We start from the raw sequence: 16,551 nt of genomic DNA, 5'->3' as shown, positions 1-16,551 counted from the left end.
ATCTTTTCATTTCTAAATCAGAAAGGTGGCCCTGGTTTGGGGCCAATTCTTGCTGGCAGTGGTGTAAACTTGTTGGATTTGGCTTCCTTTGTAGCCATGTACTCCTTGAAAAGAGTTAACCTTTTTCTTTTGCTTAAATCTCTCTCAGAGTCATTTAATTTTTTTAAAGTTATGCCATTTATATGTTGTTGTATTTGTATTTGTTGGTTAATGCACCCAGTTATCTTCTGTCTTCCACTTCTGTGTAATTGCTGCTTCTCCCCTCTCCATCTGTGGCTCTTCCTTGCCTTTCTGTCCTCTATTTCTTCTCTCCATCGCTCCATCCATCCAGGTGCCCTCCAGATAGAGATGAGTGAGGAGTCTGACCAGGGGAAGTATGAGTGTGTTGCCACCAACAGTGATGGGACACGCTATTCCACCCCAGCAAACCTGTATGTCAGAGGTAAGACAGAGGAAACATATATAGAAAGCCAACAAACAGATACACAGATAAATAGATTTTTACAAGATATTTTTCTTCCGTTTCACAGAAAAAATGTTTAACATTGATTTGTCATTCTTCAAGCTATGGTATTGATTATTAAAATGACTACTATTCAGATCTTAATCATAAAGTACAGTATTCAAGTGCTCATATGGCTGTAAAGATTGTTTTGCTTGTCAGAAAAATACAGCCTCATTTTTTACTCAAAGTAATAATAACCTGCACACCTGTGGTAATATACTGCATCTATCCAATGACCATAAAAATACACATTTGGTATTCTAACATGCTTTCTGCTGAGGGTAAATGATGACAGTTGCTTTAAAATGTTTTTCCCTTTTAGGCCCATCCACACTACTTTTTAAAAAAATGCATATATATTGCTGTGCTTGCACTTCTCATTCAAACCCAAACTGAGCGTTTGGTGAAAAGAACGTATACTTTTTGAAAACGCTTTCCAAAGCACAGCTTTTTGAAAACTATTTTTCTGAAGCTCTGTGTGGATTGGAACTATGAAGCTTTTCAGAAATGGCTGCACAAATGATTCCTGTTTATACCAAAAGTCCTAAATTTTTTCCTAAATTTGGGACTTTTTTTCCTGTGAATTTACCACGTACATATTGGAGAATATGCAGATGTCTCTTATGCAAATTTATGACTTCAATCTCATACACCTTTTGCCTTTGTTCTTGCAAAACCATAACTTAATCTCAAATAACATCAGACTTTTTTAGAGTAGATTTGCTTAAATTTGGGAACTTTCGATTTTTTTTGTCTTGTAAATTTGTGACATTACAATAAAAGACAGTCTCCACGTTTCTTTACATGAATATATGACATTATTGTCTGAATATTCACCAGCTCCTTTTACAATTCAATTTTTTTTACAATGGCCCATCATTGTCCAATACACTGGGGGTTTTCTGATTTTTTTTTCCTATACAATTCCAGTATTGCTGTGTATGTATACTGCACTGGCATCCTTAAGAAATATAATATGGTTCCATTAAGCTTATGGTATTTTATGTCATTTAGCTTTAAATTCATGAAAACAGGCCACTTTAGGAATGCTAACTGGGCTCATTTTCTCTTCCAGCTCTTAATCTCTGTGCCCTGCCTTTTTGGCCTTTTTAGACCTCAAAGAAGATCCAAATCATTGTCTAGTTACGACTTGTGTTTCTTCCCGAATCTGACAGGCATCTCACATCTCCAGGCGCTGTCTCCCTGCTTGCTTTTTCGACATGCTCATATCCACCAAATGTTTGAATCTTGAAGACATTTTTATTCCTAGGGCTTTTTGCTCTTTTGTCTGCCTCCCAACCCTGCCTTACAAAAAGGGGGGGGTGGGGGGTTTAAACAGTCTAGCATGCTTTTCCAACTCCAACATTTCTCTTGGGCATACAAAAAGAGCACAAACACAATTGGTTACACACATGCAGCGTTGTCAAACACTCTGGATATATAAAACAAAGAACAGACGAAGCCAACAGCATAGCGTCAGTGATGTGTGTCTAACAGTGCTTGCAAGGCCAGTAAAATCTTGCTGTGCTGCTCAGTGAGTATTTGACAGGCAGTCTGTGGAGACAGCTGGGAACGGGAGGCTGCCTTAAACTAAAAGGATTTCTACCAATATCAACTATGGCCTGTGTTTATGTTCTCGCCTTTCTCCCCTCATTGCTTTCGTTCTCCGTCTTCACTGTGCTCTCTCTGGCTCCCACTCTGTCTCTTGCCTCCTTTGTCTAACTTGTTTTCTCTCCTTGCCTTTCTGATGTTTCCTGTTTTCCTTCTTTTTCTGCCTCCCCGCTGTGCTTTGTCCTGCCTCCCACTGCAGAACTGCGAGAAGGTTGGTACAGTAACAAAACGTGTGGCTTTTTGAGTCTCCCCCAACTTTTAAACATCCATTTGCAGTTTTGTGTTGTGTTTGTTTCATAAGCCTGCCATTATAGTTTAATACTGGATATGTTGTATTTATAAAGTATATACTGTATACTTTATATATATTTATAGTAGGCACTTTTTGTCTTTGTGTACATACGTTTTTGTTCTGTCTTTTTTTGTATGTTCATGAAATATTTACTGGTGCATACTTTAAAATGGCATTAATAAAACATTTTGATGTTTCATGCACCCAAGAAATGATGTACAGCCCGTATGCTTGCGGTCTAATCTGAAACCTGTAAAACGTCATCTCACAGCTTTAATTGTTCCGGCACAGTTTCTAAAAATCTAATCACGTCTCTCCCCCCTGCCCACGCTGCGATCTGCTCCAGTGCGCCGTGTCCCCCCTCGCTTCTCCATTCCCCCAGCTGACAGCGAAATCATGCCAGGGGGCAACGTCAACATCACCTGCGTGGCAGTGGGCTCGCCCATGCCGTACGTGAAGTGGATGCTGGGAGCCGAAGACCTGACGCCCGAGGACGACATGCCCATCGGTCGCAACGTTCTGGAACTGACTGACGTCCGCCAGTCCAACAATTACACCTGCGTGGCCATGTCGACGCTTGGAGTGATCGAGGCAGTGGCGCAGATTACCGTGAAAGGTGGGTCCCATAGATAGACAGTGAACTAAAGATGACTTTTACTCAGATAACTTTTTTATGAGGACAGAACAACAGGACTGTTTCTCTGGAAATGTACTGTGGATTTGTGAAGCACTAAATACTGTGTCAGATTATATCTTTAACTGGACAAGTAGTAACACTTAAATGCTCAAATAAATACTCAAAAGCAGAAAAAAGTGCTCAAAGTATGTCTTGTAAAGGACTCTCAGCTACTACCACATCAAACTTTAGCTCAATGTCTCTAAATTTGACTAAGCTATAGTCATTTTTGTGTTGGCAAAGGTTGATTTGCTGTGGCAGTTATCTTGAATTTTGGGTTGACTCTAAAAGTGTTTTAGTTGCACATGTACATCCAGTGATTACTTTCTTCATTAAAATCCATTCAGTGGGTCATGACATATTTTCCTATCAGACAGACAGACATGTTTCGCCTTTTGGCAGCAGTCGATAAAGATTGAGTTTTTCCTTTTGAAAATTGTGTGCAGCCTTGTCGATCATAAGCCGACACAAGTGACAAAATATGTCTTTGCTCCAACTGCTATTAAAAGGTTTAAACATGTTTAAACTAGCCAACGCTCTTTGGTTGGTATTTTGATTTGGTTTTATTGATATTCAAATTGCGGAAAGTTAAAATGGTCTGTAACACAAGAGATAAGTTCCTAAACTGACTGTATTAGTTTAATCCAGTTGTCAGACTAATTCTGCTCCCAATTATCTTGCTGTACTTTTAATTATTGTGTAGAGATTATGGCCTTATCACTGTGACACTAAGCGGGTCATCACTTGATTGGTCCCAGCAAAAACTAAAAACAATAAGCTCCATAAAGACCTTTTTATATCAGGACAAGTTGCATAAAGTGCATTTTTTTCTTAATTTTTTAAGTGGATGATGAATGAAGCTTGATTTGAACTTTTTCCCCTTCAGCCTTGCCAAAGGCTCCCGGCATCCCTGTGGTGACGGAGAGAACTGCAACAAGCATCACGCTCACCTGGGATTCTGGAAACCCTGAACCCGTCTCTTATTATGTCATCCAGGTGTGCAGCCTTTACTCAAGCTCTCATTTATTACCTAGGACTGCTACATGTGCACCCACATGTCTGAAACGCATGACTATGATGGCTAAAGTAGTTGCTTTCATATCAAAATGACCTGTTAATAAAACATCTGTAAGTGATGCTGTAAAAGAGTAAAACTATCTAATGGTAATAAATCACAATTTTCTTTGAATTGCTTTAAAGAAATCAAGGGTCATTTGACTTTTCTCAGCTCAACATGAGCAGCAAACTTAAATGCAGAAATAAAAACTAGTGCTGAATTTATATTCTACAAAAGCGTGACACTTACACCTGGCACAAAATGTTTCCCCTCTGACCAAATATACTCCAGTTTGGTTTAAAAGAGAGTCTAGATATTTTGACATGGGGGTCTGTGTAAAGGGTATGAACAATTAATATCTTACCTGTTGTAGATAGCTCTTTGAAACACCAGAGTATGGAGAAACAGAGTTTAACTCTGACTGGACTGACAAGCTAACGGCTCAAAAGTTTCATAGCTGTTTATGTGAACATCATATTTTATCAATCTTTACATAGAGTTATATGGTTGATTATTTGCAGGCACAAACACAAGCATCATAAGCAGCTAGCTGTAGCACTGCCAGTGAAGTTTAGGGCACTTTCTGCAAGAGTTTTATAGATTAGATGCTAGAATAACTATTCTAGACAGAAGTGTCTAGACTGGCCTCACAGACTGGCTGTTAGCTTACCAGTCCACTCAGAATTAAACTAAATTTCTCTAAATGTTGTCGTTCAAAGAACTTTCTACAACAAGTAAAATAGTAGTTGTTCTATCCACTATCCCTTTAATTCTAAAAGGGTAAATAAAAGCATTTTGTTTTCAGTACACACTCAGTATGCGCCTCCTCACCTTTCCCTCTCTTGCATTCTCCAGCACCGTCCCAAAGGCTCAGAGGACCCTTACAAAGAGATTGATGGCATTGCCACAACACGCTACAGCGTGGGCGGCCTCAGCCCATACTCCCACTATGACTTTCGGGTGGCAGCTGTCAACACCATTGGCCAGGGCCCGTCCAGCGACGTGGTGGAGGCTCGCACAGCTGAGCAGGCCCCCTCCTCGCCTCCTCGACAGGTCAGGGTGATACTTAAATAGAACCAAAAGAGGTGTTAACAGTGGAATGGATTAGGTTGTAGGAATGGAGATCAGGTGTTATGTTTCAGCGTACCACAGCCCATTGTTGTCTATTAGTTTTCCTTTTAATGTGTTGAGTTTTGTTCATTTATTTATTTTTTCCCACCACCTGCAGGTCATAGGTCGGATGCTGAGCGCCACAACAGCTATGATACATTGGGATGAGCCCGAGGAACCAAACGGACAGGTGGTTGGGTACAGAGTGTACTACACCTCTGACAACACGCTGCCTGTCAACCAGGTGTGTGTGTCTCTATCTGCTTCCTTTCCTTTTTATTTGATAAGCAGTGGTGCTTTTCTACTCAAAACATGAATATGTACATGTGAGTCCTCTTGCACTGATGTGTGGTGTGTCCGTGTCGTGCAGTGGGAGAAGCAGATGGTGCGCAGCGCCAACTTCATCACCATCCAGGATCTGACTCCGAACAAGACTTATTACATCCGTGTGCTGGCCTTCACCTCTGTAGGAGATGGACCCTTGTCCCAGGACCTGCAGATTATAGCCAAGACTGGAGGTACAATGCAACAAACAAAAAATTTGTTTAGACACAAATTTAATCCTGAAAATACATCCACTTACTCGTCTTTTTTAATAAAAGGGTTTTGAATCAGTTAGAATATGTAGTCTAGCTTGTCTTTAAATGATCCTGTCCTTTATTTCTGTAGTGCCATCCCAGCCTTCAGACTTTAAAGGTGAAGCAAAGTCTGAGACAAGCATCCTGTTGTCCTGGGTGGCCCCTTCAACCCAGGGAAGCCCAGACAGCCAGATCACAGGGTACGAGCTGGTCTATCGAAGGGTTGACGACACAGAGGAGGTAAGGATTAAGGAACTTAGGGGTTTGTACCAGAATAGCCTGTTCAGTTTTACCATTACTTAATGTGTGGTTGGAGGGATGATAACATACGAAAAGGTGGATGCATGAGTGTAACAAAGGGAGGGCAGAGAGAAGATAAAATGATCTGGATATCTCTCCTGTTTTGGTGTCTCTTCAGAGAAAAGTGAGCTTTGAGCCGACCACCTCCTACCTGCTGAAGAACCTGAAGCCCTTCTCCACCTACACTTTCCAACTAGCTGCCAAGAGCAAAAATGGAATCGGGGCATATACCAATGAAGTGTCCATTGACACTCCACAGACACGTAGGTGTACCCGGGCACTCTGCTGGCTGCGATTGCGTGTGTGTACAGTACGTATGTGTGGGGGCTTGAGAGAAAGAGAAAAGCAGGTTTCGGTTTTGACAATGCAAGAACTGAAAACCAAACAGGTACAATACTTTAAAATCCATGTTGGTCAAAATCTCAGTTTCATAAAATTAAGTCTCAATGCTACTTCCGTTGCATTGTCAAAAAAGAACCATCAGGATAACAGACTTTAACGGACCTCAAGATTGATGTTTTAACAAATATTTTACTCATTTATTAATTTAACTTGGATAAGAAAATCTAAAGATAATGACCTTGGATTTTGATTAAATTTTATTTCCAAATGTTACCTCTACACATGCTCTTGGCCCTTTATTCAAATCACAAGGGGTAGGGGTTAAAAATATGTCACCACAAAGAGGTGCTTGCCTTCAAGAAGCCAATAAGGTGCCAATTCCTTTTCCATAATTAAAGCTAGACAGAGTATTTAGATTTCTTATGTATACCACTTAGCCAACAATAACTACAATCTTGGCTTAAGGCAATATTTTTGATGCCTGTTAAGGAAGTTCAGTGAGGAAATATAAAGTAAAATCTAAACTAAACAATACCTTCTGTCCAACTGTTAAAATAGGAAAATAAAACTTTTATACAAGATATGGAAAGATAAAAGTTATGGTCAGTCTCTAAGAGCTCAAATGTTTAATCCTGAGTTTATTCTGATCTTTTCTAATAATTTAAACCATTTCTGTTTCCCCTAAATATTGCCAGGTTTGGGGTGGTGTAGAGAGAAGGGCCACTGTGATTTGCATGCCAACCATAATATTAAAAACACTTGCTTAATATAGTTTGTCCTTTATCTTACTAAAACAGTTTGGCATTGAATTAAAGTCTTGCTGTCTTTTTTTGATTGCAGCAGTGTTTAGGTGGATGGTACATATTTTAACATCTATGCAGATGCTCAAAACCAAGATTTATCATAAAGCGATCGTATCTTTCTCTTGTGGCTGGTTGATGTGTAGCTTCAAGAGTATAATTAGCAATTGACAGCAAAACCTATTTGTTGAGGGTCAATCTGAGGTCCGTCAGCGATTCAGTCAAACCGAGGTAAGAACCCAGACATTTGCTACTAGAAATGAGACGTTCATCATGGATCACAGAAGCGTCAGTAGGCTGTAAGGACAAGTAAGTTCTGGGCAGGTAATTTGTGTACAAAAGCTCTATTCAATGTTTTTGTGTGGCGTTTTTTTTAAGTCATTCACTTGTTTTCATTAATCAGAACATTTATACCAAACACATGTGACACCCATCATTCAATATCTTTGTTCGGCAATCTTGGTTTCTAGTCACGTGATCATTTTTCACACACGAGAGTTTCCGTTCTCCAGTGTTTTGTTTTCATTTTATGTTTCTTTGTCTTTTGTTCTCTTGTTTCTCATCTGCTCAATTTCATCCCCCATTCTTTCACGACACACCTGAATTCCCGACTGCCCCCCATCAACCCTCCATCCACCAAAAACCCCTTGCACACACAACCAAATAACATTTTACCCAAAACGAACCCCCTCCTCCCCCGCCGTGCTTCCTCAAAACTGGCCAATCAGTTCCTTCAGCGCCTCCGCAGGACATCACGTGCACCAGTCCCAGTTCTACCAGCCTCCTGGTAAGTTGGGCTCCACCACCCCTGGAGTTTCAGAACGGCGTCATATCAGGATACTCCATTCAGTACTCCACGACAGAGGGCAACAAAACGTCTAAACGAATTGATGAAATTCCTCCTGAGAACGCTTCATATCTCCTGGAAAACCTTGAGAAGTGGACTGAGTATGGCGTAACGGTCCGGGCGCGCACAGAGGCTGGGGATGGACCGGAAAGTTTACAACTGCTTATCCGCACAGAGGAAGATGGTATGTTGCAAAATAATCCTATGCCTCTCTTAGGATGGTCTACCCAACTAACAATGGCGACCTCTAAGTCACTAACAAAGAAGTCAAAACACCCTAAACTAACAGCCAGCTTGTTCCACTCCTACAGTATAAATAAAAAGGTGCAATTGAGAACAACTTTTGCATCTTCCGCTTATGAAACCCACTCCTTTTTCCCTTCCAAACCACTACAAACCTCCAACATCGGGTAATCTCCTCATGCTATTTCCTCACCACTGCCTTCTGTCGACAGCAGCAGCCCCGTTTCCTCCAGCAGCTGTTTTTATCCTCCAGTTTAACCAGCAGGTTTTCCCCTGTCTCTCCTTTATTTATTTTTTTTGGGACAAGAGATTCTTTAGATTTTCTTGCTTGAAGATAACAACAGTCCTTACTAACAGCACGACAAGCTCAACCTAACTTTGTCCTTACCTGTGCGTTTCTCACCGACCACTTTTTACAGTCCTTTCCAAATCCCTTCTAATTATTTTGAAAATAATTCTTTGTTAATTCACTCTGGTCTGTTTGTTTTTATGCTACTTTGAAAAAAAAAAAAATGAGTAAAAGTTTTTGTGTTTTTGCCACCAGTTGTCTAATTTCCTTTTTTGCCTGCGTCTTTATAAAGAAATTGTTTTCTGAATCTAGCATTGTTTCGAGTGCTTACGCAGGAGTCAGTCACCGAGCAAAAGGTGGCGTGAGTTATGGGGTGTTTTACTGGGTTTTTTTTAGGTAAAGTGAATTTTATGGCAACCCAAGAGAGGTCTTTCTTGACGACAGTATTTTCTCTTTGACACTTTTTATCTGCCTTTGGCAAGAAATCCTTTGCTTCTCCTCCATTATTACCTCTCTCTACATTTGCCTCCCGTGCTTCACAGCTTTTTTCCCTTCATGTTTTTGCTTCGAGCACTCTCAGTTTTAACTATTTTGACTTTTTCCCAGACATCAGAGCAGTTTAAGGCTTTTTGGAAGCTGTACTTTTTTTCTTTTTCAGCTTTTGGTTTTTGCTTTTTTTTACCCGCCCACTTATTTTTGATAGGACATAATTTTGCAACAGTAAAAAGCTTTTACTTGAGAGTTTTGAATGCCCGTCATCTGTGACTCCTGACCTCTATTCCGAAATGCGTTTTTAGTTCCAAGTGGTCCTCCGCGATTGGTTGAAGCGGAGACAGTGAATGCCTCAGCTGTTAGGGTGAAATGGCGAGCACCAGCGCCCGAACTACAGCACGGTCAGGTCCGAGGTTACCAAATCCATTATGTGAGGATGCACTACGGTGAACCTCAGGGCCAACCCCTCATCAAAGACATCCTCATCGATGACTCTCAGGTAACACCAACAATATATTACTTTAACACTCACATTAACTTAAACAGTGTTGCAAGCTAGTTTATAAATGGCAAAACAAAAAGAAAACTATTTTTAATTGACAGTAATGTCGACTTGAATTGCAGTTTGTCTAAAGTAAAAAATACAATAAAATAAAAAAATATTGTAGGCCCCACCCCGCAGCAAAGGGGCTCTTTTTAAATGTCTGTTTTATAGTTTGCTTCTCGCTTCAGGTGGGGAATCTATTAACTCCTTAGATTTATTTTTTCTTTCTTTCTTTTTTACTCATATTCTGCTGCAACAATTTATTACATCTTTTGGTATTTGGCAAATTATTATTTACTCAATTTTAGGTGAATTCAAATTTGTACCAACCGAAAAATCAAAAAATAAGTTTTAATCAGTTTAGCTGCGTGTTTGATTTGAGTAACTTGTTAAAACCACTTTGACACAATTGCTAAATACTGCTTAGTGGCATGAATAATGCAGTTGTTTTGTTTTGGGTTTTTTCTATTTTGTTTTGGGTTTTTTTCATTAATTAACTCATTTCTGACTAGAAAGATCTTATTTCATTTTAGTTTGAGTAGCTTAGCGTAATGCTATTGTTGTTAAAAAAAATCTAGCTAGCTGGATTTTATTTTACTTTACTAGTTAACATGTTGCTTTCTTTTATTTTGCTTATCTTGCTAATCTTTTAAAATGCTTTATTTTATTTTGCTAACCAACAAGCTGTAATGTAATGTTACAGCATTCACACACTCAACACACCAGTTATATTTAGTGAAATTGGGAAATTCTGTGTAGTTTTAGCAGTATTAGCAGTTAGCAGCTTTAGCATTATGAATTATTGACTCATTCAATGAAAAGGTAACAATTTACCATTCTGCTAGATTTTCAATACTTGAAGCTATTTTGTTTTTTTCTGGATTAAGATCGTGTGAGTAATTTGAATAGAATATTTATAATTTATTTCTGCAGCAAACCAACCTTTAATGGCACAATAAATTTCATCAGCAGCAGTGGCAAAGAAAAACCTACTGTTGTTATCTTAGCACAGTTTAGTGTTTAATTTCTTTAGTTTTTGTGTGTCTGTTACTGCTTGTATTTTAAACATCCTACACATATTCCTAAAAAATGTTGTATGCAGTATACACTATTCATATAATGAATACTGATATCAGTGTGAGTAAATCAACCTGCTATGTAACATACAGAGCAGTGTTATGTTGCGCTTAAAAAATGTCCTTTAAAAAAAACGATTGAAGAAATTTTGATAAGATTTTGGTTTATTTTGTCTAGTGGTAGACATTAGAATCACAGAAACAATTATAATTAGTTTAGTTTAATAATTCAATAAATAGGTTACTTTAAACATATCTTCTATATTGAGAATTTCATCTGATATTTCCAGGACAATAGGAGCTATGTGTATGTTACTTGATAGCACAAATAAAGAATATTCTAATCTGTGTTTCTGTCATTTTCCCCCCTTCTGTGCTGCTTCACCGTCCAGTGGGAATATAGTGACTCAGCAGAATATGTGAGTAAATCTATTGCCAACTAAATAATTTAATAATAAAAGCATATACATCATATGAGATGATAGCTTTAAAATCTCAACTGGAATAAGAACCTTTCATAGCATTATATGTTATGTTTTTTATCTTGAAAAAGCATATATTGTAGGTCATATACTGGATGAGTACCACAGTTTATCAATTTCATTATGAAGCTAATACATTATAAAAACAGTGGTTTGAATATTTTGATGGAGGCAAGTTGTGGTGAGTTGTAAGTGTGTGTGGAGGTAAATAAAACCTTGAGTCGCAAACAATGAAATGAAGGTCGTAAATTAATTTTAAGAATTTGTTTTGATCCAGCTGTATTTTAGTTCTAAATCTGTCAAAGATGGAGAGAAAACTGGGAGGAAAAAAGTCTTTTTTTACTTTGTGGAGAGTTGAATTATTAAAACTAGGGTAAGCTAATGCGTGGGCCTGCGTGTGTGTCTGTGTTAGCAAAATATCTCATGAACCACTGGACAGGTTTTAAGGAAAGTAATGATTGGCTGTACCTCTACAACTGATTACTGTTGAAGCCACCATCTTAACAAACACGAAAATGTCTATAACTCAGTCAGCTTAGCAGATAATAATCTAAAATTTAGTGTGGTTGTAGATGAGAGTGATCCTTAAGACATACTGAAAGCGGTAACATCTCTTGCAAGAGTTTTGTCTAAAACTTTGACATGCAAGATGGAGGGTAATGTGCCTTCAAGGAATGGTAATGGTAGTTCTTTGTTGTCTTTTTGTTTTGTTCTGACCACGTTTGTCAGAAGGGGATTTCCTCCAAACTCGAGTACTCAAGTCTTCTTTAGGAAAACACACAAAAGGTTGTTGCTTTTTGTAGCTGATGGATCCTTTTGTCGTTGTTTAGGATGTCGTGCTCGGAGACCTGAAGGCAGACACTGCTTACTCTGTGTCAGTGGGAGCTTACACTGCAAAGGGTGATGGTGCTCGCAGCAAAGCTGTTACCGCGTGCACCGCCCTGCCTTGTAAGTTTGTCCGCACAAACAACTCAAATGCAGCTACCAGTAATTATGTTTAGCATCAGTAGTAATCATTATAGCCCATTAAATCACTGAATAAGTCACTCTGTCACACCTTGCAGTGCCAGTAAGAGGCCCGTCATTTAGTTCCCTGTTAAATTTAATTGCTTGAGATTATGAACAATGTAATTTGTAATTACCCTCTAATTTTCTTTTCACCCTTCTCTCCTTCCTACTCTCACCGTTTTCCTCCTAATAGTGCCTGAGAAACCCAAACTGTTGGTCAGTGCAACTGATTCAGGTACTGCTCTGCTACAGTGGTACCCCCCTCCCGACCCGCCCACCCCTCTCCTGGGGTACCGCCTCACCTTCGGCCGGGTTGACGTTCTCCCCTTTACGGTCGTCGAGTTCCCCCCCAAAGAAACCCGTTACACTGCCCAGGACGTCCATAAGGGAGCTAACTATGTGTTCAGACTCTCCGCTCGGAACAAAATGGGCTACGGAGAGGAGTCTGTGAAGGAGGTGACCACTCCAGAAGATGCCCCGACTGGATACCCGGAAAATATTATCTTAAAGGAGGCCTCTGACACTTCTCTCCAACTGGCGTGGAAATCAGTTCCGCTGATTGAGCAAAATGGGAGAATTGCAAAGCACTCGGTGCTGTATAAGGATATAAACAGTCGAGGAAATGCCTCCGAGGTTGTGGTGCCCACTCCAGGATCCAGTGTATTGCTGGAGGGTCTGAGTGCCGATACTGTGTATGATGTCAGGGTGTGTGCGTTCACAGCTGTCGGTCCTGGGCCGTACAGCCCCAGTGTCCAGTTTAGGACGCAGCGGCTAGACCAAGGTAGGATCACGCTCACGTTTTCAAAACCCATCATCATTGCTCTGGATGCAAGGCCCTCTTTCTTACAAAAACATGTGTTCACGTGTTGTACAAATTCCCACATGCACACAGCCACACAACATCTAGTAACTGCATCCTAAGTGTCCCTTTTCATTGTCTTGTCACTGTAAAATCAGACTACTTCCAAAAAAAAAAAAAAGCAAGGTAAGAGTCATGGGTCTGGGCAAGTATCCCTGTCGATTCACGCTGTCTGTTAATCAGATCAAAAGCTATGTTGAGTCTGGTTCTAGAGAATGAAACACAGGTAAGCTTATTTTGTTTTATTCTGAAGAAAACAGCTGGGACTGTGGCAGCTCGGTGGTCAGTGCCGCGGTTTGGAAATCCTGAGGCTGCAGGTTTGAGCCCAGGTTGCGGCAGTCAGGTCATTCGTGTGAGTTTGCTCGATGTGGTGACCCCTGAAGAAGGGAGCAGCTGAAAGAACAGCAACCAAGTCTGGAAAAAAACTTTCACCTTTTTTTTTCTGTTCTGTGCTGCAGTTTTTGCCACCAACTTCAGAGTAAAGGCAGCCATGAAGAACTCGGTCCTGCTCTCTTGGGAGATCCGAGACAAGAACCCGGCCCAGCCATTCACTGTAAGTCATTTTTTTTTAATAATGCACTGTATTGAGATTTAACACTTGCACTGTATGACATTTTATCTATTTAGCCGCTGTCAGAGTGAACCTAGAACAAACAAACGGGTTTAGATAAGTCTGAAAAAAAGAAAATAACGTATGGAGAAACATTTCATTCAGATTCTTTCCTTTTTCTTTTTTCTAAAAGTTAAAATTTTAAATTCATTGCTGAAATAAGAGTTATTTTCTTATTCCCTACATACTGTATATATAATAGATGGTGATTCCAAGTTACTCCCAGTCAGAGCACCCTGCATAGAAGCCATGTGTGAATGAGAGAGACATTGTTAAAACCTTGTTAGTAGGGGAAAAAATATGCGATTTAAATGCAGGACATTTATCACCAAAGTAATGTATATAATTTGTCAGTCACAGGTTAGGCTAGCCCTTAAGAATACACAGAAATTTTTGTACTCTAAAGAAGGGCATAATTTTAGCAAAAAAAAAAAATTATGCTGTATAGAAAAGACATAAACCTTATAATTACAACCATAAACTTCTTAGGAACATTTTATTTTCTGACCCTTTCAGCCCCCGAACTGTTGGTTTTGAATCGTGTTTGGAGCAGCTATAAAACATGGCAATGATCCAAACATTTACTGTAAATTTACAGTTAACATTTGTACTACGACGCAGAAAATGGCCCAAATATTCACTGAAAACTTTGAACAATTTGAATCTGGAAATGTGTGAAGTTTTTAAACGGACATTGTGAAGGTCATGGTGTCATGACTGGTTTACGTCTTAAAACACAAACAGTTTTGTTTTCAGGCTGGATTTGAAAAACTTTTCAAGCATATTGCTATCATAGGGGGGAAAAAGGCCTAGATTTTAATATTGTATATTGTGTATTCCTTAAAGAAATCTACCTCTTCCGCCGCCTTTCCTGACAAAGTTTTAGACTGAGATCATCCTATGTTGAGAAATGTAACAGTTTTGGTCAAAACTTGAAAATAATGTTTTCTGCACACTCATGTAGTGTAATGTCTTGCTCAGAGTTTGTTTTATGAGTGACTTGAAACTACTACCACATCAAATTTTAGAGCAATATCTATAAAATTCACTTAGTTGTAGCCATTCTAATGGAGCAATCAAAACTGTACATATAGATTGTGGCCAAGTATGCATCAAAGTAATCTACACACTAAAGTAAAGTAAAACTCTGGTTTGATAACTGATGATAGATTGTTTAAATTTCAACAATATAGATATAATAGGTCTTTGATACACAGGAGTTGTGACTGAATGTGGCTACCGATTAAGACCCCAAACGTATGTGCATTATTTTCTCAGATCCTGTATGGAAAGGGCCAGTCTGTGGAGGTAGATGGCAAACAGACCCAGAAGCTTATAACTGGCTTGGATCCAGACACCCAGTACTCTTTCCTGCTCACGAACCGGGCCAACAGCGCCGGCGGCCTGCAGCACCGCGTCACTGCCGTGACGGCCCCGGACATCCTGAAAACCAAACCCGTCGTCGTGGGGAAGACCAACGCAGACGGCATGGTGACGGTGCAGCTGCCGACTGTGCAGACGACAGCAAAAGTCAGGTCAGTGAGGAGCCAGAGACACAAAGTAGGATGACAGTTGAGTTGTTTTACAGACTCTGGTCGTTTCTTTGATTTTATAAGCTGCTGCTTTCATTCATTGGCGTATGGGGAGGGATTTCTCCAAGTCGACTGCAAAGCAAGCGTAGGGACGCCCACAACGGGCTAAATGAAGACCTGGTTCTTTTACTCTGTGTTTTGTATCTATTATCAAACCTGGGTTACATGTAGAAGTATCACTACATCTTCAAAGCACAGGATGAGTCGGTCCACTGCTGCTCACATTTTTTCTGAAGCCATTTTTTTTGTAGTCTGTTCATAAAAAGTGTTTTAAGGTGGAGGGTTTTTTTCCCACCCATCCAAATATCATTATGCCTTTAAAGTATCTGTTGTTTCTGATTTTGCTTTCTTTGATCAGCAGATCAGTTCCTCAAGGATTTTGATGTCTGTGCCCTAATGGCTTGCTTGTTGCTCATGAGCAGAAATCTGTTCCAGTGATAATGTTGCTTTTGGGCCGTCTGAGGCATCAGAAAGTATCAAACACAGACAGATGTCTCTCTGCAGAAGCCACACTATTTAGATTACCACTGATGCTTCCCAGCAGCTGCCACTGCAGCAGAAAAACGTATCAGTGACAGTACAGAGGTAATATTATTCATGTTTTACTTAAAGTTAGATGGGAAGATCTGCCTCACCCTTGTGTTTGAATAGGAAGCTGTCGTAAGGCAGTTAGCTGAGATGAGCGCATAGATGAATCAAAGGCCCAGCAATCTTTGAAGTTTTAGTTTTAGACGAAGATCATTTTTTTGTGAGAAATGACAGAGTGGCAGGCACTTTGGCCAGACCTTTAAAATAAGGTTAAGCGCAGATATCAGCTGCTACCACATCACACACAAAGGCATAAATGTTATCACCCATCTTTTGTCTTTTGATGGAGGGTAATAACTAAAGCAAAAATAATGCTGTAGCAAAGAACTGAACACTTCTGCTGCTCATGAAATATCTTATAATGCTGAATAATACACTATTTGAGTGAAGGATTGATTGAAAAAAAACAAGGTTTGTATTTGGAGAAATTTAACACATTATGGTGCAATAAGTGGATAGTTCAAAATAATTGGGTGATTTATTTTAAATTTTTCTTGTTGTGACAGCCTTTTAGTTTCCTGTCAAAGCCATTTTGATGCATTGCTGCCTTCAGTTGCGTATTTACCACGCAGACATGAGATGGTTATGAAATATTTTTCTGTAACCCAGTCCACGTTGTTTTAACCCTGCCGTGGCCTTCGGGTCAAATG

At 39.7% G+C, this 16,551-nt stretch overlaps 1 protein-coding gene across 18 annotated transcripts in view; it reads left to right on the top strand.

Annotated features, from left to right (window-relative positions):
* The window catches only part of LOC108241532 (receptor-type tyrosine-protein phosphatase delta), a 241,498-nt gene that overhangs the window by 182,570 nt on the left and 42,377 nt on the right, over window positions 1-16,551 (top strand). For 6 of the 18 annotated variants that reach the window (XM_037974799.1, XM_037974798.1, XM_017425738.3 and 3 more), the window contains 11 exons: window positions 332-442; window positions 2,316-2,327; window positions 2,755-3,024; window positions 3,971-4,080; window positions 4,997-5,194; window positions 5,370-5,495; window positions 5,622-5,769; window positions 5,921-6,069; window positions 6,248-6,392; window positions 13,570-13,664; window positions 15,000-15,256. In XM_037974799.1, coding sequence (XP_037830727.1) covers window positions 332-442; window positions 2,316-2,327; window positions 2,755-3,024; window positions 3,971-4,080; window positions 4,997-5,194; window positions 5,370-5,495; window positions 5,622-5,769; window positions 5,921-6,069; window positions 6,248-6,392; window positions 13,570-13,664; window positions 15,000-15,256 — 1,621 coding nt within the window. Of the gene's footprint in view, window positions 1-331; window positions 443-2,315; window positions 2,328-2,754; window positions 3,025-3,970; window positions 4,081-4,996; window positions 5,195-5,369; window positions 5,496-5,621; window positions 5,770-5,920; window positions 6,070-6,247; window positions 6,393-7,999; window positions 8,303-9,447; window positions 9,642-11,154; window positions 11,182-12,074; window positions 12,193-12,445; window positions 13,034-13,569; window positions 13,665-14,999; window positions 15,257-16,551 lie in introns of all 18 variants that reach the window. The other 12 variants (XM_037974794.1, XM_037974793.1, XM_017425732.3 and 9 more) reach the window with 3 other exon arrangements.

Source organism: Kryptolebias marmoratus, linkage group LG3, assembly GCF_001649575.2.
Source record: "Kryptolebias marmoratus isolate JLee-2015 linkage group LG3, ASM164957v2, whole genome shotgun sequence".
Taxonomy (NCBI): domain Eukaryota; kingdom Metazoa; phylum Chordata; class Actinopteri; order Cyprinodontiformes; family Rivulidae; genus Kryptolebias; species Kryptolebias marmoratus.
The sequence above is the reverse complement of the archived record's forward strand: the minus strand, read 5'-3'. Positions and strand labels throughout refer to the sequence as shown.